Raw genomic sequence first — 26181 nt, forward strand, 5'->3', positions numbered from 1 at the left:
ACACCAACATTCATATTTTAACCATTTATTTTAAAGGCAATTCAGGTTTAAAAAGGCCTTGTGGCTTTAATTTTGTTCCTACTTAAAGAGTAAATGAGCCACAAAATTACACATCGGCAGAAACACACTTCTACTCATTGCTACAAAGCTTGGGATTTATTACAATACTTACACATTTAAGCAACTTTATTTCATCCAAGGCTGTCTCCGTATAATGTTGAGCACTTTTCACAACTTTCATTGCAACAAACCGTTTTCCCCTTTAAAATAATAAGTTAAAAAAACAACAACTATCAAAGCCATACTTTTTTTCAACTTGAAACAAGAATTACAGAGAAAAAGAGAACCTAAGTACAGGTTCAGTACTTAGTACAATGGTAACAACATTTCAGCAATATTCAGATGACTAAATGATAGCTGTAACCTTTTCTTCAATAATTACCTTCAACTAATAGGATTTAAGATAATATTTTTAGCAGCTAAATCAGAAGTATAATTACATACTGTGCTTGCCCTTTGTAAAACAGATTTGGTTCCTCTTAAACCACATGCATTCAATCAGTATATTGATAATTTTTTAGGGGAAAAAGATTTAAATATACTATTTGTTTGATTAGGTGGCATTAATACACCTATAAATTGCTACATTCAGCAGATGTGCAGGATACATCATATATATATATATATAATTATTATTATCAATATTATTAATATTAATATTACTGCTACTGCTACTATTACTACATTGGATTTATCTCCGCTCATCTCCCCTAATGGGGACTGTGGGTAGCTCACATTGCAATATATATGTTAGGCTAATTTTAGTATCTGCTGGATAAAAATAAAATATCAAGAGAAAGAACATATCTTACTGCATGTCCCAGCATAGCCAGACGGTAGAGAAGTGTCCCCATCCTAATTTTCTGATAACGTGATATCGCCCATTGAAAAGATCTCCAATTTTCACTGGATGATAGCCACCTTTCCAAAAATAAAAGGATATAAATTTAACTTGTAGTATTTTGCTTATGTATGCATGAAAGGGTCTTAAAATCTCTAGCTAGCTGTAGAACTGCAACTGTAAACATTTATTGGGATAAATCATCACTGACTATAATGGAACAATTCTGAGAAAACATGGCTAAGATTACATTGCCAGATTTATTTCAATGTTACAAAAAGAAACAAAGATTTCACACTAAAGGCTTAACTGTATTCTGAAGCTTCATTATATCATAATTGCAAAGGAGACAGTAACTTAGTATAGGAAAACATCCCATCCATCCATCCATCCATCCATCCACCCACCCACCCATCCATCCATCCATCCTATATGGCTGCCCATCTATCCAGGAAAATCTAGGTGGTGAACACAATAAAAGCAAGGCATTTCATTAAACCACGAAAAACCAAATAAAACCACATTGAAGCTCAGTAAAACATAAAATCACTAATCACATACACTCATACTACAGCCCCCAAAATAAACACATTCCCCATTGCTTCATATTCATCTCAATGGAAAGTTCCCTGTTTCCCTTCCTTCCACCAAGAGTTTACCAGTACAAACTCTTTAATACCAGTATTAAACTCTTGATTTAATGGACCTCAATTTAGTGAGCCAGATGTAATAGATAAAAACTCTTTTGGCATTTTATGGATCTACAAAATATGTAAAACACCCATATATAACATTCCATTCCCATTTTACACAGGTATAAAATCTGATTTGTCATTTTATTATATGTAAATAATATATGCAAATTCTCATTCAGATTTAATGGACATTCTGTTTTCTCAGACATCCCTCCCCCATGTTATCTGATTAAACTGAGAGCTTATTATATTAAGTATCATATCAGATTTTCTCTGAAATAGCTATCAAAGGCTAAGTTATATAGTATTAAGTCAAAACATATTTTGTTTGGTTATGACTTACCATATTGTATACACTCATTCTTGTTTATAAACCACAGATTAATGTTTGACATTATGTGTAGGTCCAATAACTGCTATTCATTCTGCAAACTACAATTAAAGCAAACCATGGCTTGGCATGGATATACGCCATGTGTTACACAAATACTGTTTGTTATTAAAACACATGGACTAGAAAAAGTCTTTAGTCAACATCTTCTCTACAGACCCACAGTATTAATAAGGACAACACCACTACCCATCACAAATGTGTTCAACAGTTGTGTCTCACTTGTTTAGCAATTCAAGTAAATGTAGCTCCTAAAGTTATACAACATCATTTAAAGAATTCAGAATTCACAACTACAGTACTGTTATTTTAAGCTGGCAAATGTGGGAAATTCTTGCCTATGTTAATTGGATGAATAGGAGACATCTCCAGAGTCTGGGGTGAAAAAGAGCTAAAAAAAAGCAAAACCATTCTAGTCCACCAAGCACAAGACACATGCATCTTTGGTCTACAGACTCTACAAGAGTTTCCAACCTTTCTGGTCCAGCTGGCACATTTGGAATGTTAAGACAATGCTGTGTACATTATCATCCTTCAGTCCCTGTTGATCCTATCCCCTCATTTCCTTTCCTAGTCAGTACAAACAAGTAGCACACTATTAGCTTTTCCAAGAGGTTTCCCAGAAGGCATTTTTGAAAAAGAGAGGCCTCTCTTAGAAGGGAGCTCCAGGGCCTAAGCAGCCTCTTAGCCCCAACCAAACACATCTAAGGGTTTGTTGTTCCAGCAACTATTTTGTATACTCTAGTACCCAATTCTCTTTCTGGCACCAAATATCTATCATCTACATCCTGACTTCTAGACCACTCTATTTTCTTCCTCTCTCCTCCCATCTCATGCTAGCTAACAGATTAAAAAGAGCCACGGTGGTGTGGTGATTAAGGTGCCAGACTGGGACTGGAGAGACATAGGTTCAAGTTCTCAACCAATCTCAGAGGTTGTTAATTATTGTGGGGATAATATGAAGACATTTTAGAATCTAAAATGGCCATACTTGAAGACAGTGTGGGCTGAGCAATCAGATATAGAACAGTCATCACACATTTTGTGTATATTGTACTATGACCCCAAGTAAACCCTATTCAAGAAACAACAATAAAAAATGTATTGCCTCAAGCTTGAATCTTTAAAGACTAGATTAAGCTTGCCTAGCTTACACAGACTAAGTATTAATGTACTGTGCTTTAGCAATTAAAGCAAATATAGATGATTGGTTGGTGTTTAATACACTAGTACTGACACTGAGTGCAAAGTAAGCAGAAAAGAGAGTGAAAAAGAGGTAAAAAAACAAACAGAATTTTAGCATCAATTGTTTGCTTACCCATTTTTCCCAGTTTTCTTGATTATTTTATTAACTAAATATATAACAGATGTAAGAATTTAGTAACTGTTATTTTAGGGTAAGTAATACACAGAATATTAAACTCTGTGAATATATCTAAATAGAAGAATGTGAATTGCCCAGCACTGGAAGAATGCTGCAACTCCATCAGTTCAATAATAAAATGATCTTCAACAAATCTCCCAATGTTTACATATGTTTTCTGAATCAGAGTTGTAGATTTAGGCAGCAATCCTACTGTAGATATCTGGGAAGTATCTGAAGATCCATTAGATAGATTAACCCTGTCCAAGACCCTGGACAGAGATCCGTCCTTATGAGCTTGCATCTGACAACACAGCTTTTCTAATGTTTATAGAGGCAAAAAGATGAGTCGTAGGCAGATGCAATAAGGCAGCGTGGTTGGTCCCCGCCCATCTGGGTATACTTATAGCATGCATCCTCCCTACTATTTCATATATTAACTCCAGAAAAGAACTCCATGTTTCTGCTGAGAAACATACTGGGACTATACACTGTAGCATATTCAGAGGGAGAGTTATATTAATCCCACCTAGTCTTGATATGCTCCATTGAAAGGAAGAAATTTTGACCAAGGAACTAGAACTGCCTTTTTGGCCTCTACTTCCTTCCTCTTTTCCCACCTAATATGGGAGGAAAGTAAAAGTGGGGACTGAGGATTGCTTGTAGAATCTCTTCAAAATGCCTTTCATTATGAATAATCAAATGAGAGTTCTTATATTTGCTCCTTTTTAATACATCACATATCTATTAAAAATCATTAAATGAAGCAATGTTACTAATGAGCTCAAATCCTGCAATCCAAAACTGGAATCAAACATTATACACACATGCAAACATAAATGCTATTATTAAGAAATTAATATGTATAAGAAGACTATATGTTATCTCAACCATAAGGCCAAAACATGGGAAGATGTTATGGCAGTGAGTAGCAATCATACATGCTTCCTTTTCTCTCCTCCAATCTCTAGGTTAAAGAGATTGCTGGTTTTAGTGCCAAGACAAACAATAAAGCACATTATTAAGCCAAGCATACAAGGAGATGCAAGAAAACAGAGCATAAGCTACAGTGGGGCAAAAAAGTATTTAGTCAGCCACCAATTGTGCAAGTTCTCCCACTTAAAAAGATGAGAGAGGCCTGTAATTTTCATCATAGGTATACCTCAACTATGAGAGACAAAATGGGGGGAAAAATCCAGAAAATCACATTGTCTGATTTTTAAAGAATTTATTTGCAAATCATGGTGGAAAATAAGTATTTGGTCAATATCAAAAGTTCATCTCAATACTTTGTTATATATCCTTTGTTGGCAATGACAGAGGTCAAACGTTTTCTGTAAGTCTTCGCAAGGTTTTCACACACTGTTGCTGGTGTTTTGGCCCATTCCTCCATGCAGATCTCCTCTAGAGCAATGATGTTTTGGGGCTGTCGCTGGGCAACACAGACTTTCAACTCCCTCCAAAGGTTTTCCATGGGGTTGAGATCTGGAGACTGGCTAGGCCACTCCAGGACCTTGAAATGCTTCTTACGAAGCCACTCCTTCGTTGCCCGGGCGGTGTGTTTGGGATCATTGTCATGCTGAAAGACCCAGCCACGTTTCATCTTCAATGCCCTTGCTGATGGAAGGAGGTGTTCACTCAAAATCTCACGATACATGGCCCCATTCATTCTTTCCTTTACACGGATCAGTCGTCCTGGTCCCTTTGCAGAAAAACAGCCCCAAAGCATGATGTTTCCACCCCCATGCTTCACAGTAGGTATGGTGTTCTTGGGATGCAACTCAGCATTCTCTCTCCTCCAAACACAACGGGTTTAGACCAAAACGTTCTACTTTGGTTTCATCTGACCATATGACATTCTCCCAATCCTCTTCTGGATCATCCAAATGCTCTCTAGCAAACTTCAGACGGGCCCGGACATGTACTGGCTTAAGCAGGGGGACACATCTGGCACTGCAGGATTTGAGTCCCTGGCAACGTAGTGTGTTACTGATGGTAGCCTTTGTTACTTTGGTCCCAACTCTCTGCAGGTCATTCACTAGTGGTTCTGGGATTTTTGCTCACCGTTCTTGTGATCATTTGGACCCCACGGGGTGAGATCTTGCATGGAGCCCCAGATCGAGGGAGATTATCAGTGGTCTTGTATGTCTTCCATTTTCTAATTATTGCTCCCACAGTTGATTTCTTCACACCAAGCTGCTTGCCTATTGCAGATTCAGTCTTCCCAGCCTGGTGCAGCTCTACAATTTTGTTTCTGGTGTCCTTCAACAGCTCTTTGGTCTTGGCCATAGTGGAGTTTGGAGTGTGACTGTTTGAGGTTGTGGACAGGTGTCTTTTATACTGATAACAAGGTCAAACAGGTGCCATTACTACAGGTAACGAGTGGAGGACAGAGGAGCCTCTTAAAGAAGTAGTTACAGGTCTGTGAGAGCCAGACATCTTGCTTGTTTGTAGGTGACCAAATACTTATTTTCCACCAGGATTTGCAAATAAATTCTTTAAAAATCAGACAATGTGATTTTCTGGATTTTTCTTCTCATTTTGTCTCTCATAGTTGAGGTATACCTATGATGAAAATTACAGGCCTCTCTCATCTTTTTAAGTGGGAGAACTTGCACAATTGGTGGCTGACTAAATACTTTTTTGCCCCACTGTATATAAATGTGATATATAAATAAATACATAAGCTGAAGTTACGGTGACTTTAGTAATTCCTGTCTCAAAGCCCCACCAGATAATTTTCAAGGAGTTTCCTGATCCTAGAATAGTTATTCAGAATTTAACAAGAGAAAGAAAAGATAGGAAAGTGAGCTATTCACTCACTGTTCTTAAAATCCAAACCAGAGTAGATATTAATGAAATGACTTCACATAAATGCCAAATAAAAGTCAATGGTTCATCAGACTCCTGATAATATGGGTTGTTGTTGTTCAGTCATTAAGTCGTGTCTGACTCTTCGTGACCCCATGAACCATATTGCGCCAGGCCTTCCTGTCCTTCACTGCCTCCCTGAGTTTGCTCAGTTTTATGCTCATTGCTTCAGTGATGCTATCTAACCATCTCATACTCTGCCGTCCTCTTCTCCTTTTGCCTTCAATCTTTCCCAGCATCAGCGTCTTTTCCAAAGAGTCCTCTCTTCGCATTAGGTGACCAAAGTATCTGAGCTTGAGCTTCATTATCAATCCTTCCAATGAGCAATCAGGGTTAATTTCCTTTAAGATTGACTGGTTTGACCTCCTAGCAGTCCTGGGGACTCTTAAGAGTCTTCTCCAGCACCACAGTTCAAAGACATATAATATGGGTAGTCCTTGCTTAAGGTCACCATTCATTTAGTGACCAAAGTTACAACAGCAGTAAAAGCTACTTACGAACAGTCCTCGCACTTACAACTGTCGCAGTCCCCTTGCAGTCACGTGACCACAATCGGGAGCTTGGCAACCAGTTCAAATTCACAACAGTTGCAGCGTCCCACAGTCATGCGATCACCATTTGTGACCTTCCCAGCAAGCTTCTGGCAAGCAAAATCAATGGGGAACTATGTGATTTGCTTAACGACTGCTGCAAAAAAATGTTGTAAAATCGGATGCGGTCACATGATGCCTCACTTAATGACCACCCTGCTTAACAATGAATTTTCCAGTCCCTATTGTGATCATTAAGCAAGGACTACCTGTAGTTCTTTCTAATTTAAGTGTGGAAATACTAACACATGTTTTCAAGAAATATATAAGTGCATTCATAAATTCCAGTTACTAGAGACCACTGAATAGGAGGGAGTTACTGCAGGCACATCCTGTTTATGGCTTCTTACAGCCATTTTGTTCCACTGTAGAAACAGTTTTTGCTCTGATGTAGCACCAATTTTTTAATGTACTTATGATCTTATAGTACTTGAAACTTCAGCCTTCAGATAAGAGCGTACAGTAAACATGCACTTTCCACATTACATAAAATACATTGTTTTCATTGTTTGCTAGCTTTTCATCTGGACACTAAAACTAACCGAAGGTAGAATTCCTAACATCTGACTATACCGAAATATTATGAGGTTGATTCAATGGCTTGCAATATAGATACTGCATTTTGGATGATTCATTGCTGATAATTTTATTTTTCATGACTAGAATCAAAATAAAGCAGTTGCATACTGGAACCACATGGACACTGGCATTTTTTCTACTGAAAGAAACTAAATTTATTTTGAAATATATATTGTGTGCTGTATAAAAAAAAATGAAATGTAATAGATTTGTTCTGTGGAAAAAGGCTCCTAAAAACTGGTCCAGTAGATGTAAGTTTGAATATTCTTATCATTTTATTATGATTTGCTGGGTTCCTACCTTGACTGTGTTTAAAAGAGTCTTGAAAACTTGGCTCTTACTTAGGCCTTGGGTTGAGTGAGTAGTAGGTCCTCTGTTTTGGGGGGGGGGGAGGGCTAGAATGATTTGATTTTTTCCCAGTTGTTTTGAGTATCCCGTTTGTATTAACTGTCATTTTGTTGGTGTTTTTATTGTGCACCACTCAGAGTCATAGAGTTGGACAGCCTATTGAATTTAATAAAATAAATGAATAAGTAAATTTAAAAAGTATAATGATAAGTTATGCTAAAGCAGGTAATAACAAATGGAACGCCCTAAGTAAACTCTATCATCAACAAAGAGCCACCTTAATTCTTTCTGCTTAGTGCCCCAACAACTGCAAACTATTGGGAGTTTTGGGAAAAAAGGGCAAGATTTAACTGATAACAGAAAATATTTCAGCTACTGTCTACAGACTGACAGATTAAAAAAAACAAAATTATGTTAAATTATTTAAACGCTCAATAAAGTTCTCACATGCCTTTTCCACAGCCCAAAATTATGCAAAGGATAAAGCATTACCAGTAATTTAGGCTCTTTTTGTCTAGTTAAGAAGGCTTGAAAAAACTAACGTGGTTTGGGAACTTCTAGATTTTTAGTCTCCAATTATGTAAGCACCCAATTCCAAAATTAATCATGCTTACATTATTTGCACAAACTAACCTTTGCAATAATCTGCAGGATCTTCTTGCTCTTCATCATCAGATCCCAGAATTTCTTCCTCTGGCTCTGGTGGTGTTGGTTCTGGCAAAGGTGGAGGAGGAGGTGGAGGAGGTGGTGGTGGTGCAGAGGGAACTTTTTGCTGAGGCTCTGGCCTATAAATGAAAAAAAAATTCAGTAAATAAAATGCTTGAGCAAATTCCAAGAGCTTAGCCACTAATCTTTTCTTGACTTTTTATTCAATAGTTTGCAAACTTAAATTCCTTATGAAAGACCATAATTTACTCTGTGTGGGCTACAAAAATGACTCTGAAAATGTTATGGAACACGGCAAGATTAAAAAACAACAGCAGGCTGGTACAAAATGAAGGACTTAAAACACACACATACATATAAAGTCAGACCAAAAGATGAGGGAAAGCCACTGTCTCTGTTCCTGACCTGGTCAGTGTAAGCTACCAGCCTTTTGACTAAATGGTGCCTCTGCTGCTTTATTTCAAGATGTGAACCTTTTTCACATTGCTCTAAAACACAGCAGCAAACTCTGTTATAAGAAATTGAACAGATATCACTTAAGTTTGCATCTGTGTGTGTGCGTGTGTGCACACACAATTAGAATTAAATAAAACTAATGATTTTTTTAAAAATGTCCATGACCCATGCTCTGGTATGGCTGAACTGCATTATCTCATATGCCAAACCATGTCTGATTTCCTGTTATTATATAGCAGGTTTCAAGTAGTTTTGAAATCCAAGGTACATGAAGCTTAACTTGTTTCCTTAGAAAACTCATGCTCAAAATAAGGGAATCCTCTGTAAGAAACTCCATTACAAATACTGTAATTAAATACTAACAAAACTTGTTGAGGGGTGCTACAGGCAATTATATCTCATTAACCTTTTATTTAATAGTGTTAACATAGCAATATCAGTTTGGCTGTCTTGATTAGACAGGTCTTTGGCAGGGATCACATGGTCCCCCAGATATTTTTGGCATTCAACTCCATTCAGCCCTAGATAGCATAGGCAATGGTCAGGGATTATGGGATTTATAATCCAACAATCACAGATGACTACCAATTCCATTGCCCTATTTGGTGTTTATTCTACCTGACAAACTTGATGAGAGACCAAGTAATAACAAAGGATGATACAGGTAGTCCTTGTTTAGTGACCACAAATGGGACAGGAAACTTGGTTGTTAAGCGAAGCGATTGCTAAGTGAAACCACGACTGTGCTTATGATCTTACTTCAGCTTGCCTTTGCTTTCAGGCTTGCGAAGGTCATAAATGTGAGGATTAGTCATAAAGTTACTTTTTCATCACTGTTGTAACTTCAACCGTCACTAAATGAGGCAGCCACTAAATGAAGACTATCTGTAACAGCACATAACACCCTTCCCTAACCAGATCATCTCCAATGTTGGGGTCCACTGCTCTCAGAATTCTCTGCCAGCATAGTCAACTAAATTGGGGAATTATCAAAGCAACACACATATTATGTGTTTTCAAATTGGAACATAACTCTGGCTTCAATCTCACAATGAACAGATGAAAGCACAGTTACTCTTCATATATCACACTATCTAAAAATGGGGAAAGCAAGGATTATGCTAATGCTATCAACATCAATGATTCCTACTTTCTTGTTTGAAGAAAATAAATTTGCTTTTTCAGCTTAACCTACGCATGTCATTTATCATAAGGCCATAACTAGAAACCACATTTTAATGCTGGTTCCCAATTATGGGTTGTATGGGAAATATATACTATAATATGTTGCTTTTGATGAAACTGCAAACCATATTTTTCTTCAAAGCCACAGAAGAAAGGAGAAAAAGGAATGCCTAAGACTTCTTAAAGGCTTGCTTTGATAATACTAAATTATTGTTTAGAATATGTGAGCCCACCAAATGAAGAATTTTCGAATCATCTAAAATTTCCAGTCAGTTTTGTAATATTGTTTTTTATTAAAACTTAAAATAAAAGTTGAAATGGAGACAATCAGTTGCACATCTTCATACACTGATTCAGATTTAAACAATGAATGAAGAAAAGAAGTGGTAGCAAAAGTCTAAGGATAAAAGTGAGAGATAAAGACCACAAAAGAATACAACGTTATGAAGATTAACTTGATCAAGGCTTACCTAATTTAACTACATTTTAGGTTGAGTCCTGATTATGCTGCCTGCCTAATCCTTAGGATTTAAAGGTACCACCTCCAATAATCTGAACCCTGGACTTTATCTGTTCCCCCTGCTGTAACATCTGATGTAACTGGCCTGTTTGACTCCATTGTTTTGTCCCAGGAGAAGACATCCCCACTTTCTCTAAGATTTGTAACAGATAAAAAAATAGTATTTTGTTCTAATAATGTTCCTCCTCTGAAGCAGTTGCCCTTCAACCCTTTTTTCATAAAGCTAACCTTTTCTAATTCTCCAGCAGCATCTCTTGCTTTAGTATGAAAAAGGCTTATACAATGGAAATATAACTAACAATATCAACCTATGAAAAGCAGAAGTCTGAAAACTAAACTAGACTAATGGAGAACAGAACATAGCCTTAGGATAAGCAACCAATTCATTGATGCAGGCCATTCATAAAACCTTGTCATCTATAAATTATTAGATGAAAAACCGCTCCACGCATTTTAGCAGCAAACTGGCAGATAGTCCAAACAGACACGGTTTTAAACTTTTTGCTTAATGCAATTAACACAGAGACTTATCTTTTAACCCAAAAATCATGTTTCTGCAATCAGATATTTTTAAGCAACCAAAGGTAATACTCATTTTTTCCCTGCATAAAAAATGAGCAACAATATCAAAATAACAAAACGGAACTTAAATTTTCTACTATACTGCAATGTTACTATGGCAACTGGCTTAGATCTCTATTCATATCACCAAGTACCAGAGACAACGTTAGGTAAATGAATATTGGCTCTAAGTGTTTCTTTCAGCAGGAAAATCTTACTAAGAAAGCTTCTAAATGAAGGTTCTGCTTAAGGTGACCTTTGGTACCTAGAAAGATAAATCACTATACATCAATTTAGTTTGCTGTTAACAAATACTAACACAAAACAACGTTTTTATTGGAGTATTATTATCCTTTTGTTGAAAATAGGCTGAATATTAATTGCATTCGTTGCAAATAAAATTGTACTAAAATACAAAACTGGTCACCTTCATATTAACATAATACAGCATGGTGCAAATAAAGTACCTGTACTCTCCAACGAGTATTTTGAAAATATTGCCCTGTTCTTACGCACATCACATTAGTTTCCATTTAGTTTCAACAAAGTGCCTATTCTTTCTTAGAGCAGTTTAAACTATTCAAAGCAGTGCAGACATTAGCAAAAGGGAAGATTACATATTTAGGTTCTCATAGGAGATGGCACATTGGATAAGAAAGCCTATTCTGTGCCATGTCTATAGGAACAGAAATGCCAGAAAGAGTGAGAAATTCTCACACACACACACATATACTACTAAAACTCTCATTGTGTTTATCTGTACCCTCAAGTTAGCCCAAACGATGCATTATACTGCAACAATTTTTGAATCAAGGTACCTAAAATCAGCTAACTTAAAGAATGCAGGAAAAATTTGGGACACATTAGTCCTGTGGAATTGAAATTTCCACAATGTGCAGACCAGTTTATTTGCAAAGTTGTGGCTGTTGCAGCAGCCATATGATTGTTCTTTCCAACACTCCCTGCCAGCTTCCCACAAGCAAAGTCAGTGGGGAAGCCAGCAGGGAGTCAGAAGTCGCCCCCACTCCGACTGCTTTTTTGCCCACCCATGGTCATTCTGTTTATCTGTTTAGGTGAGTAAATATTGATTTATTATTGAAGTTTGTCCCTACAATTATTTTTCTATTTATGATATATACTCTTCTTAGATGATCACCAGACTGTCCAGCATTGGGGTAAAAAAATATGGTCAGCCCAAAATTTAATGTTCATTCTGGTCGCATCAGACTATACTATCTTTCAAAGGATGACCCAACAGGTCACAGGGTTGTCTAGTGTGTATGTGTGTATATGTATTTAATTTAAATCTCTTGGCACACATGCTGGCTAAATCCTGACTGTTGTCACGATGATTTTTAAGTCCTGAGCCTCACTGTTTATGTTGAGATGTCCCCCCCCAAAATTATCTAGAGTTCTGTACATAAAATCTGCACTAAAAATAAAGAAAACAGTGCTGAGGGTGATTAAGAAGTTGCAAACATATTTCCTTCAGAGAAATATCTACATATTTCAGATCATATTATCATGCTATTTCAGAAAGGTGTGTTCAAAACAAATAGCTCCAGAAGACTCTTTCTCACGAGCCAATAATACATAAGTAAAGGAAACAACTAGAATTGACCTGGAGGAACAAAATATGCAATCAAGGCAGGCCCTAGCAAAACTTATCCTCTGAGTAATTCCTAAGGGTAATATTGTTAGGTGCAATCCCTCACCATCCTACCTCCTGTTTCCAGTTCTAACATGCTAAAACTACAGGATATGTTGCTTCAAAAGCAATGGAGTCTAGCTAAAAAGTGAGAGAGAAAAAAATCATCAAGTAAACCAATCAATATTTTGTCTCTTAGAAAATATCTGATTACCAGAACACTCCTATACAGCTTCACTTAATTTCACACAAATTAAATGAGATTTACTTCCACATAAGCATTTGTAGGATTGCTGTCAAAGTACAAGTAGCAATTTGAAATTATATGTAATAGATCAGTTTCTTTAAAGCATTCCACATTGTTTTGCAAAATCACCAAAATTAAATCTAAAGAATATGTGAATATGAATTAAAATGGTAAACTATTACATTGAAAAGAAACTAATATCAGCTATAGGTAGTCCTTGCTTAGCAATTGCCTCTTACAACTAACATTCACAGGTTATGATGGTGATGAAAAAGTAACTTTATGACCAATCTTCACTTTTACAACCTTTGCAGGCCTGTAAAGCAAAGGAAAGCTGAAGTAAGATCATAAGCACAGTTGCCGTTTCATTTAGCAACCACTTTGCTTAACGACTGAGTTGCTGATCCCAATTGTAGTCACTAAATGAGGACTTCAAAACTCCTAACTTACTCTAAAAAGATTTTTTTTTTTTTTGCAGTCACTTCAGAAACATTAGTCTTAAATAATTATTGCTAGATATTAAGAATGTATTAAAGGGAGCTTTTGTTTTACTTTCAAATTATATGTGTATCCAATACTGGTGAGAGCAAGTAAACAATCTCACAAAACAAGGGCACTGCAATGGAAAAATAATTAACAATTAATTATCAATACACTGAACAGAAAAAGGGTTCAAGGATTTCAACTGAAACAGCTAGATGTACTTCATTATGTTGGAAAATATTTATGCAGAAGGTGGTTTTTGAAATTGAGCATTGTCTGTGGATTGTAACATATTACTTCCAGATAACAGAACTTCCACTTAATGCACATGAAAGTCTCAAGTGGCTAAAACTTCCACCCCAGTAGTTTGTATAGAAAAGTCACATTCCCAAAAAAGCAGGATTTGTTTAGTATTAATTATGTTGGTTTAAATTTTTGGTTGCATAACAGTAGTGTGATGATTTGTCCAAGCTCAGAAACCTGGCTTATTCCTACTGTCTTTCAACTGAGGGAAAATAGCCATGAAAAAAAAATGCTCAGTTGTTTTCTGGAACCTGATTTCCCTTTTTGTGGTGCAAGGATATACCCTTCTTCCTCAGGGTCACTCTCCACTAGCTTGCTGCTTTGTGAAGAAAATACAGCTTAAAGAAAGTTCTGCCTAACTAGATCCTATTCAGCACTACAAGTTGCCTGTGCAACCTAATTCTTAGCAGGACAACCTGTTATACCCAAGGGGAACAAAATAAATAAATGTCAGACAGAACAAAGGATTCTTGACCTTTTTTCACAGTGTTTCATGGTTGTTTGTTTGCCTCTCTTCCTAGACATCTCTTATTTGTGACTATAAATTATTTCCCAGCTCATTAACCAAACTATGACCTCAGAGAACTATTTGCATGTTGTCAGATACATCTCAAATTTAAGGGTAGGAATTGGATGAAACAGGCAGGCAGCCTTAATCTGCCTGAAACCTGTACCCTCCACTTCCCGGTATCTGATAATTGAGTGATGTCACCAGATGGATGGGACTGAAATATTGTGGCTTATAAAATTTCCGAAAATATTGAAATCGTGGAGGAAAAAATCAATTATTTTCAGGGGGGCTCCGAAAAAAAGAAAGTTTTTGAGGGAAATTTAAATATATCCAATACTGATTCTTATATTACTCTTACTGATCTAAGTTCATTCTGTTATTTTAAGATCATACAACACAATACGTATATTTTCATTTATACATACAATTATTTTGTTTGGTATATTTATTAAATGTAAAATTGCAATTTATTTAGACAATAAATATGGTTACTAATTGAACTCACTTTAAAATATCTTTATCTTTATTTTGGCATTCATTTGTGCTTTTTCTGTCCATTAAGGCCTATACTAGATCTACTAACATCTAGATTAACAAAAAAAACACCCTCCAAAACCAGCCACTGACAAGCTCACAAGCAAATCAGGCACCAAATTTCTTCCTTGCTGAAAATGGCAGTGCAGAAATGCATCTTACTCTTGCATTTGAGTTATATTACACTGCTTATCCTCTGTGTACAAAAACTATAATGCTCTGACATTCTCAACATAAATCTTCCTTTTACAAATCAGTGTAAAACATTGGGGAATAAAGGCTAGCAATATATGAGCACTGGAGGATTTTTTTAAGTCCTTCCCAAATTGTTCAGTTTTTTTAAAAAAAAGGCCTTTAGGGGACAAAACAGGAACAAAAATAGTATTTTTCCATTTCCCCCCCCCAAGTATTCCCAGCTCTAGCTGGATTGGATTTGGGGTTGCAGAGCCTTAACGTGTCCACTTTAATTTTATAACAGCAAAAATTGTACTGTTGAAAAACAACCATTTTGCTTCTAAATTCTGGTGGGTGGATTTGGCAGGGACAATTGGTACACCAGAATTAGAGATATTATCCAATAATAGAAGAGATGTGAGATACATTTCCATCACAGATAATTCCATATCAGTAAGATACTGAAATATGTCCCAGCAAGTCAATAATGTAGGCTGTTAATAGATTTCATGAACATCCTATGGGGCACTTTTAAAGTGAAAGTGTAGTAGGTTTATATACTCAGGCATGAAATCTCCTTGGATAGGGCTACCAAATCTGGGATGCAAAACTCTGGATGGCCATTAGATGGTAGCAAACAGAGCTTTCTTTATGTCTTTGATGCCTTCTAGGTCTTGTCTGGATTTTTTCAGCCAAAATCTGATAGCCCTACCTTCAGAGCTGACTATGCAAGTGTTCAGTGCCTACTTTTCCATTAAATGTTTTTCTACATTTTGTATTTTGTAGAGCTGCAATTAAATAATTGCACACAACTAATTACTCTTCTGTGTTTAATTTCAAAGAAACCCACAGTATCCTATCCACCCCACCAATCAACGACATGATTTACAATTTCTGCATAATTGTCTCACCCACCATACCCGCTCCCCCAACGTGACGTGTTTCTCCTAGCTTGAGCGTATATACCTTTTTTAAAAACAAGTAATTCAAGCCCTTCAAATTACCATAGATTATTTTTTATACTCATGGAATCTGGAATTCCAGTCTGGAGCTGGGGGATGGAAAGACTGAGGTATGAACCAATTGTATAATTGTGTCAGCAGTAGATATTAGAACTGGAGGAAAGCAATTTTCTTCTCTTCCTGCAATCTACAAGCATCTTCAAAATCTGTTCTTGAACATCTCATGCCTTGCATGAGCAGAATTCTTGTGATACTTAATTCTACTTGCCATCCTTGTGATTCTGGAAAGCTATTTTCCTGGACTTCACAGGTTTCAGAAATGTACGCTTTTTTTTAATCAACACCAAGATTTTTCAAAAGAATTCCAGGGTTTACACTAGTGACGCATACAGTCTAAACTCTGCTTGCACAACAAAACATAATTGATCTTTCAAAGCAGTTTTGAGGTTACTGGGGGTGGCAATTTTTGCCCCCAAACTGCCACATTTCTTCTGCTCACACAGATAATTAGAATTCCACAACACATCTTTTGGCTGCTCTGTTTTTGCAAAATATTTTTGAAAAATATTGGAATTGGATGAAAACTCCTTAATCTCGGAACACATGAAGTGACTCAAACCAGTTTCAACTCGGAAACTATTAGCAATTTGGGGGGGGGGGGTGCCTTCGAGTCAGTGTTGCCTGGACAAGTTCCTGCAATATTCTTGGCAAAATTTTGGAAGTGGTTTGCCATTGCTTGCTTCCTAGGGCTGAGAAAGAGAGTGACTGGCCCAAGGTCACCCAGCTGGCTTCGTGCCTACTAGATCTCACAGTCTCCAGGTTTCTACTCTGGCACCTTAACCACTATACCAAACTGGCTCTTAGCATCAAGCAAAATTAGCATCTTAGACCAAGCCAAATCCAAAAACATTAGAGAATTCCTGGAAGCTTGGCATTCAGACAAATCAACCATCAATAGACACTTAGAGATAAACCACGTTTACACACTATTCAAAAGACACAATAAACAATCTAGTAAGGAAACAGAAATACTGTAACACATCACCTCCAGGAGCTCACATTCAGATAACCAGGGATTAGCACCAGACAAACAATCAGGCAGAAAACAATACTCTATACTATACTAATCAATACTAATCAAGAAAGAAACTATATCTCCACCAAAACTGGCAAGGCAAGTTACTGCATATAAACAGGCAGCAAACCCCACAGTCACTCACACTGATGATGTTACTTAGTTGAGTAACGAAATGTCTGCAAGCAAACAACCAAGCTCAGAGAGCACCAAGAACTCCACAGTTCAACCCTGAGCTACAGATATTCTCTTCCATTGGAATATTGGAATTCCTGAACTAAAAGTACCTCAATTAGTATTCGCATCAAAGCCTCTTATATACACAAGCATGGCTAATTTGATCTTGCAAGGTTGGCATTCTCTGGGTCCCTTTGATTAAACGGTCATCTATCAAGACCTCCGAAGTGTGCCTTGTTTTTAGCAATGCCTGTTCCCCCCAAGATCTGGATAGCCCTTACTCTGCTGTGATTTAGAAGAGCTGTAAAGTACTGGCTCATCTCCCAGACCTTTGATGAGGGGGAGAGACCCTTTGTTTCATTCCATCTAGCTGTCTTTCAACTTTTATTTTTTTCCTTCCTTTTTTCGGTTTTATTGCAATTTCTTTGATTGTTGTGAACTGCCCAGAATCATTGAGAGTTGGGCAGCATACAAGTTGTTGTTTCCTTTTTGGTCTAGGACCCACCCGCTTGGGGGAGTATGGTTTCTTGCAGGTTTGTATAGATACATAACATATATAAGTAGATCATACACACACATATTTACATGAGAGAAAGTAGGGAATCTCCAGGATTGATTTCAGCTGGAACTGATGAAGTGGGAAAACTGGACATTACACAGGTTGTCTATCTATGTAACATCAAGCTTCCCCATTTTGCCAATTCCAGCTGAAACCAGCAGGATGTTTGTCTGTGTTTATCTTTTTTTTTTTTCCTGCATCTACTTCCTTCAGAGAAAGTAGTCTTAAATCCCTATAAGGGTTGTTTTCCTTTTGGATAAATGTGGTAATTGCTACTTCTGAGCAAAAGGTAGCGGGCACAACTTTCAATAATACAACTAATAATACAGTTTTATCATACTCACAAATTTCTTAACTTCCCCCAACTCTCCTAGGTGTAAACGGTTCACTGCTAAGGATTATATGTTTATGGATAACCAAGAGAAAATACGAAAAAAATAATGATATGGAAATGTATGTCCTATATTAGGAGATCAAATTGATATACATAGGATAATGGACTGAAATAGACACTTAAAGATGCAAGGATCCAAGGCTATAGATACAGTAAAGCAACCATTTCACAAAATAAATTAGGGAATTCCTTTGTTGTTGCTTATAGTGTTTTTCTATTAAATGTATTCTTAATTACAATATTAGCTCAGGGGAAGTTTTTAATGTTTGTAAACAATGATAATAGTGCAGGAATATAATAATAAAACTCCATAAAAAGTAAACGTGACTTTAAAAACACTGTAAAGAAGAATTATATTGTATGAAAAGGTATATAAAAACAAAGAAAAGAAAATACTTTAGCACAAAATTTCTGGGTGCAAATAATTAAAGTGGACGCAGAAAGCCACTCCTTAATGAAAGTCTTTAAAACAACCTTTTTAAATATTAGAACAAGAATTTAATAAACACCCAATAAAAGTTAATGCATGTAAACACAGTCACCTTGGTTAAATTTTACAATAACTGATGTATGCTCTTGTGGGTTTTTTTTCCCCACTGAAAATGCATCTTAAATTTATTTTAAAATGCAAAAGCAGTCTCTTACTCCACTGACCTCAGAGAGACTCACCCAAAATAGCATTTCTCTTATGTCCAATGATTACAATACCTTCTCACAGATGGACAGGTTGCAACAGATTTATGAGAAAAAAAGTTCTCTTTAAACTTAAACCTTGGCTCAGGATGAAGGAGTCCTCAACATTTATGAAAAATCTACTATCTAGTTTGGTCTAGATCTAAAGTGCATCTAATTTTGATGTACAGTGCATCTAATTTTAGTAATAAGAATTATTAAACAGAAAGCTACCTGTTAATGTTATAACATGCACACATATATCATTCTATAAAACACTGCAAAGGAGCTTGTTAAAATATTCAGCACTACACTGAGCACCAAAGAGGGAAATGGTGTCTGTAGGTGAAATTCTGCTTATAATTCATGAGGTAAAGAACATTTCTAAATAATTAGAGGACCTGCCATTTGCCAGCGCTGTAAATTGCCTCTTCAAATATTTGGCTTAAAGTCCTCTAGGCTATGTTCCAGAAAGAAATTAAGCATTCTTTTGAGAATGTTTTCCCTTGTTTTTGTGTTGCACAGCTTCTCTTACCTTTTTTCACCCTGCAGAAAAAAAACAGAACATGGCAGGTATCAGCCTTACCACTTGCTTCAAAAAGGTCTTCCATGCATTGCCAAATTCTATTAGTGACACACCAATATAATGCTGAACAAAATACCTCCTTATGAAAATCAAGAGCTTTACAAAGCCTTTTCTGCATCTTGGTTGACCAAGTCTGTTGTGCCAAAATTTCTGTACTTTTGTTTTCCTCAAGACTTCTATTGTCTTAAACTTTTAGTAGTTCTCTGAACCTACTCATTAGCCATTCTGATATTATATGGGGCTAATCTTTCCTGATCTCAGGTATATATGCTAGCTGAGTTTCTATTAATGCTTTTGGGGGGGGGGGTGCTGAGTCACTGTTGATGCCTGGCACCTGCCTGGACTAGTCCCTGAAGTATTTTTGGCAAGATTTTTGGAAATGGTATGCCATTGCCTTCTTCCTAGGGCTGAGAGAGAGTGACTGGCCCAAGATCACCTAACGTGCCCAAGGTGGGACTAGAACTCACAGTCTCCTGGTTTCTAGCATGGTGCCTCAACCACTACACCAAACTGATGCTCTTTTATTAATGTAGTTTTTAATAATTTCCAAGCATGCTGGAGACATCTGACCCACTTGATTCTTTCAACTTCCTCTTTACCTATTTTGTTTTTGTAAAGTTTGTTCTTCAAAACTCAAACAAAATCATATTAGACCGGAGGGTTCAAACTTTTTTGGGCTGCAGAATCTGTTTTTTTTTTTTTTTTAAGTCTTGGAACCCCTGATCAAGAGGCAAAGTTCTAGTGACAGAAAATTGGCTGTATTCAAATGAACTGGGGGGCAGCTATAGTTTCTGACAGAACCCCATCAATTTCTGACAGAACTCTAGGGTTCCATGAACACAATTAAAAAACAAACCAATAGTACCATATTATACTTTTTCAGAAATTATTCACTTACATACATACTGAATGCAATAATATTAAACTCATTGTTTTGCATTAGTTCAATAACTAATCTGTTTTGGACAAGATTCTGAGCACTGTTCAGGATTACATTGTCTCTAATTGCTCCCTGACTAGTTCCAGTGTGCAAATATTTAAGGTATACAGAAAGGTGGTCTCTTATATCCATAACATGCATTTTCCCCAATCTATGTATGATTAAAGGAACTCACTTATTACTAGGACTGAGCAGTGCTTGAGATTCAAAAGCAGAAGGTGTTCTGGAGCATGTGGGGGCATGAACATAGCATCTGTCTGAAACTCCTTAACCAAATATCCTAAAATGATGCAGTAACATAGCAGCTGCATAGTCCTATTCATTACTATTAACAGCTACTTTTCAGATCATCTGATGATCAGCCTGGACTCCTAGTTTAGAAGGCTAGGGTTAGCATATTCCTAATATTAAATTCCTTTTAAAGATTCATAGGGACTGTAACTACGATTCTGTAGAAGAGTTCGCTTAATTCGTGATTTCTACTCTGCAAAACTCTATGCCCTCTTTAATATATAGGGGCAATACTGTTTTCCTGCATTCTTCCTTGTATTCCAAGAGAGCTTGTTCTCACTGGTTATTTCTGTGATAGTAAATTTTGTTCTCTAAGACAGATCTTTGGGGAAAAAAGAGGGGGTAAGAGAATTTAAGAACTGGACATTAACAATAGGGGAAAGAAGAGGTGATAATCACTATGTAGTAAACAAAGGGGGAAAAGATTTTGCTTATGTACCTCTTTAAGAAAAAGAACTTATCCTGCAATATCTATTCATATATTATTGTTAAATAAAGTTTTTAACTGTTCATTATCAACTTTTCCTTACAGTAAATTTAAGACAGAATTCTGATTCTCTGCTACTAGTGAAAGAGGGGACATTAGTATAAATTATCAGTATACATTAGTTCTCAAAGAATGTATTCTATCTATTTAGAGGTGGTGCTAACTGGGTCTGAAAGGGTACTTATCTCAAAATAATCCAGAGATAAATTAACCTATTAAAATAAAGCCTGGTTTCTCCACAATCTCCATTCCATTAGGTTTCTGCAATGTTTGCTGTTATCATTAAATGAACTGTGCTATTAATATGTTTTATTTCATACGCTCTAGTTCTCAACAACAGTGTGTATCAGGAAAAATGACAATCATATAACTAGTTTTGGAGAAGATTTGAAAGACTTTTCTTCATATGGTCTTTCATCCAAAACTCCAATGTTTCTATTTTTTTTTTTTTTAAAAAGCCTTTTGGAAAACTGGTGATAGATATGGCAAGCTTTAAAGGTTTAACAGCTTACAAATATACTTATTTTTGACTAGGCAAGCAAAGAGACCCAGAAGATTTTTTTAAAAATTGCTCATACTATTTTCATTCAGAATCCATTGAGAAACATTCTCATGTGTTTTCATCTAAGCTTTGCTTACAAATCACTTAAACTGCCTATATTATTTATGTAAGCTATTTACATTGTTCAGTCAGCATGAAAAAGTAACCTAAATGTGCACACTTGCCCTAAGTTAACAGACAATGCAGAACGGCTACTCCTCCATTCAAGGTGGCCTCACTAGTTAATATCTTCCTGTCCAGTCCCGCTAAATTAGTTTTTGGCTCTGCCTTTACGTCTTACTACTAAGCAATTCCTTCATTTAAAATAAAATAGACTATTTAACAGAATATTCTAGAATCAGTAAGGAAAGGTTCCAGTGTTTTGATCCCAATAATCCTGATCACCTGAAATTTGCTGATTAGAACTGTTAATTGATATCCACAAACATCACTGTGAAATACAAAGATTATTTCAAATACAGAGTTTGAGCTGTTTTTAGCAGTTCCTTCTTCTCTGCTGATCAAGAATTCTAGCTGTATGAGCGGTTCATTGTCAGTAGCATATCTGCTTGAGCATTTTCAGAAATGGTAACCCTGATCAGAAGTTTCTCCAGATAAGAACATCTATAAATAATTCCTTCTTTGCAGTGAAGCATTCTTAGTACCAAAATAAGCAAGGCTCAATGATTGTGGCGACTGTTGAAGCAATGATGATGAAATTTCCTGTAAGTAGTCTCACTACAACATGAAGCTATATATGCTTGAGATACAGAGATGTCATATCACTGCCCAACTGGATACCTATGACTGCAAGACCATTAATCTGTTTAGTAAATTATACTCTAGGATTAATTTTGCTTCCCCTTTTCTCTCTTTTGGAATCAGAGACAATAATAGAGCAATATCATACTGAGTATCTAGGATCAGCTTCCTAGTCTAGCAACTTTGGGTAGCTACTTTTGGTTTTGCTTTAATGAATTGCCTGGAAGAGGTAGACCACAGAATGCTCAGTGGGTGCAGCTTTGTAAATAACACTGGCTCTGGTAGCCGTGTAGCTTGTTTATTAGGGGTATAAGAGGAAAGTTTCTCAAAAGATGAAGAAAAAGGACTCTTTTATAATCTTTTCTACTTAAGTATTTGTAATTGGGCATCACATGGGCGCTTGGGATGTGAAGGCTTGGGCTCCTCCTGATTCTCATGTGGCATTTCCAAAGCCTTCTTCCACAACCTGCTGTACCCTTCTCACAACTCCTGGGGTCAGCCAACTAAGAATGCCCTGAAGAAATCCTCTCCCCCTGATTCACCAGGAAGGAGGTAAGTGACAACCCTCTTCCTTCAATGGCCTGCTATCAGCCATTCAAGGTAGGCCAGACCAGGAAACAGACTCCACAAGTTTGACTGGAATTGGCCCTGTTCCTGCTCAGGGAAGGAGTACTTTCCCCACTTATTTGCTTTGATCTGGCCTTGGAGGAGAAAACACAAATGCCGGGAGACCAAAGGGAGACAAAAGGTTTATAAAACCCTTCAGTCTTCTGATTGGCTACTTAACATCTAATTTTCCCAGTCTTCTTTTGCCTCCACCTATTACATGGGTGGGCAGGTCCACTAACTTTCCTTTAACCCTTTCAGGGTCTGGACCTCCTGAAGTGGAATTTCCCCACATTCACCACAGTCTCTGAACCACTTTTGCACTTATATAGAGTGACCAAGGCTAGGTGACCCAAACCAAGCAGAGGTCAGCATTCCCATCTGTGTCCAGACAACCTACTTAATCTGCCTACCGATTTTGCACAAGTAACTAATTTAACATAATCCAAGCAATTGCCAGAATTTCTGCCTTTCTGCAACTCAGCTCTATTATCAAACTATTATGAAACAAAATAATGCTAGAAATTAAGGCTTGCTATAGGACCTACAGCAGCTAAAGCATTTCATTTTTTCTTCTTTAGAACATTCTCAAACTTATAGTATCTTGAATTTTTATACTGCATATTACCAACAGTAAAGAAAGAACTGAAAGAACTGCAGAAATCCTTTTAGATTAAGATAGAAAGTTCATCTTGTTGCTAGAGAAAGGAAAGAGAAGGGAATTAGAGCACTAAGTACCACGTATGGTCTCCCATCCCAATTCTGTTCACCTGCATCACTGAATAAGGGCCAAAATTATAAATGCACACCCGATAAGCCTCTCCCCATCAACCCAAAAAGCTTGTCCTTGGATAAACGTTCTTATGTTCTGATTCTTGAGAAGACAGCAGCTGATTCCTTTGATTAATTTTGGGCCTTGATATAAAGTCAGCCCAGAAATTTGGACCAGTTAATAATGAGTACGATTCTAGATCTCACACTTTGGCAATAAATTTATTAGGAATGACTAAAATGTCACAAAATAGTAAGCTTTCAGGAATTCCATATTCTTCAACATACTAAGCAAGGAAAAGAAAGAAAAGCAGAAGTACCCTGGGTCAAAGAAGAAAATAGCTGATCCCCACAGTAAAAAAATACAATATCAAAAAATAACCAACACTTTATATGTCATTCAGAAATAAACTGGCAGACAACAGAAATGTGAACTGTCTCTTTGAATCTTTGCAAAGACCAAGTTGTTTGTTGAATTGGTCCTAATTATAATTTCTAGAGTTAGATACAAAGGCAGCCATGAGTAGAATACATTATATAGTCACTCCTGGAAGATGCCAGTACATGCCAAACTGTTGTGTCATTTTCTTCCAAAAAGGGGCATAACTGGTATTCCAAAGCTGATAAAAGGTACTCTTGGCCACTGACTCACTCTGAAATACCAGAGAGATATCTGGGTCCAGAAGCACATACAAATCATGTTATTTGTTCCTTCAGGGAAAGTGTAACTTTGCCACTACACTAGAATTGTGACCCTTCACTATTCTCTCTGGATTCTGCTTTAATTTATTATCATTCAACCAACTCATTAGCAAATGCAGGCAGACATTCTGGAGAACCACAATACTACTTCTTGAATGTTACAAAGAAACAGATTTGGATGTCATCATCAGGATACTGATAGCATCTAACTCCAAAATACCTGATGACTTGATGATCCTTTCTCTGCTGATTGATATAGATACTGGAGACAGAACAGAGCCCTGAGGACACTATATAATAACTTCAATTTTTTCAAGCAACGCTAATTGAAATTCGCCTGACAGACAGGAATGAACTACTGCCAAACACACTTCTTCTTCCCAAGTCTTACAAGCAATGGAATGGATAGTATCATTAGTGGTGCAGAAAATCACTGAGATGAACTAAAGAGCATAAACAATAATCCATTGGGCCAAACAATGCAACTTCAACCTCTTGCCCATTCTAAAGCCAGTTCAGATTTGTCAAGATCTTCTGTCCTTCAGGACTGCTTGCAGTTGAAAGGCAGTCAATGACCTTATCCAACAATGGAAAGTTAAATATAGGTCTGCAATTGCCCATCTCTGAAAGATTCAAAGATTCTTAAGAAGCAGTCTAACAATTGATTTCTATAAACAAAGAGGCATCTTGCTCTCCAAGAGATATGTATGGTATTAACTGTCACTAACAACAAATTATGTTGGGTAAAAATCAAGAGGACTGTTCATAATATTCTTAGGTACCACACTTTGAAATTATGGAGTCTAACTATACAAGAAGAGTTAGGCACTCCATAATTGAATTTACATCAATAAAGGCATCCAGACTGCCAGACACTCACAATCCTACACAATTTAGCAGGATAAGACCTTGTGGCTATAATACATGCAAAAAACCCTCTTTGCTGCACTTGTTGCCATAATATACACCCTCCAATGGATTCAAGTTGAGTGTTTCTCCATGTGTACTCTAGCTATTTATCTTGCAATCTGTCCATATACCACAAGCCCATTTTTTAAAAAGGACAGAAAGGATGCTGAAACTGATTGTGTTGACTCCTTTAGCAAATTCTCTGTTCCAGAACCTAGGGCATTGACAGAATCATAGATGGAACCACCACAAATCTAAATTCAACTAAATTTAACAGCCTTTTCAGGTAGACTATCCTAACACATCCATTGTCCCTAGAGAGCTGAAATGCAATCTTAATGAAAGTCCATGTCCTTGCTCACAGAATACTTCTAGATCAAAATAAAAGATCAAACAGTGATCTGCATCACATGTTGGCCCTGTGATTAACTGAAAAAGGCCCAAAGTTGCTACAGCTTCTGTAAATTCCTTTTCTGTTTCAGACAAGCAGATCTGAAAGATACTGAAGTCCTGAGTAATTATGAGAAATATTAGAAGAAAGCTGAGATTCTCGGTTGGTTGTCATTGCTAACGTTGACTATTTTATTACTGTATAATGGGGGAAAACAAAAATATCCTTTAACCTTTCTACCCCTGAACCTCCCCACATAAGGAAGTAGCGTCACTGGGAGGTGTACTCCTATCGATAAATGATAAGTTCATTGGAGCTCATGCAAAAACA

At 36.8% G+C, this 26181-nt stretch overlaps 1 protein-coding gene across 7 annotated transcripts in view; it reads right to left on the reverse strand.

Moving 5' to 3' along the window:
- The window catches only part of SRPK2 (SRSF protein kinase 2), a 121824-nt gene that overhangs the window by 37646 nt on the left and 57997 nt on the right, over nt 1–26181 (reverse strand). For all 7 annotated transcript variants that reach the window (XR_015795120.1, XM_088134970.1, XM_088134971.1 and 4 more), the window contains 3 exons: nt 8372–8523; nt 873–981; nt 173–260 (listed from right to left, as the gene is read on the reverse strand). Coding sequence is in view for 6 of the 7 variants with exons in the window: in XM_088134970.1 (XP_087991096.1) it covers nt 173–260; nt 873–981; nt 8372–8523 (349 nt within the window). In the remaining variant the exon portion in view is untranslated. The remainder of the gene's footprint in view (nt 1–172; nt 261–872; nt 982–8371; nt 8524–26181) is intronic.

This window comes from Python bivittatus, unplaced genomic scaffold (assembly GCF_059951505.1).
Source record: "Python bivittatus isolate LINGU-HERP-01145 unplaced genomic scaffold, Pbiv_v1 ctg000120_np1212, whole genome shotgun sequence".
Classification (NCBI taxonomy): Eukaryota; Metazoa; Chordata; class Lepidosauria; order Squamata; family Pythonidae; genus Python; species Python bivittatus.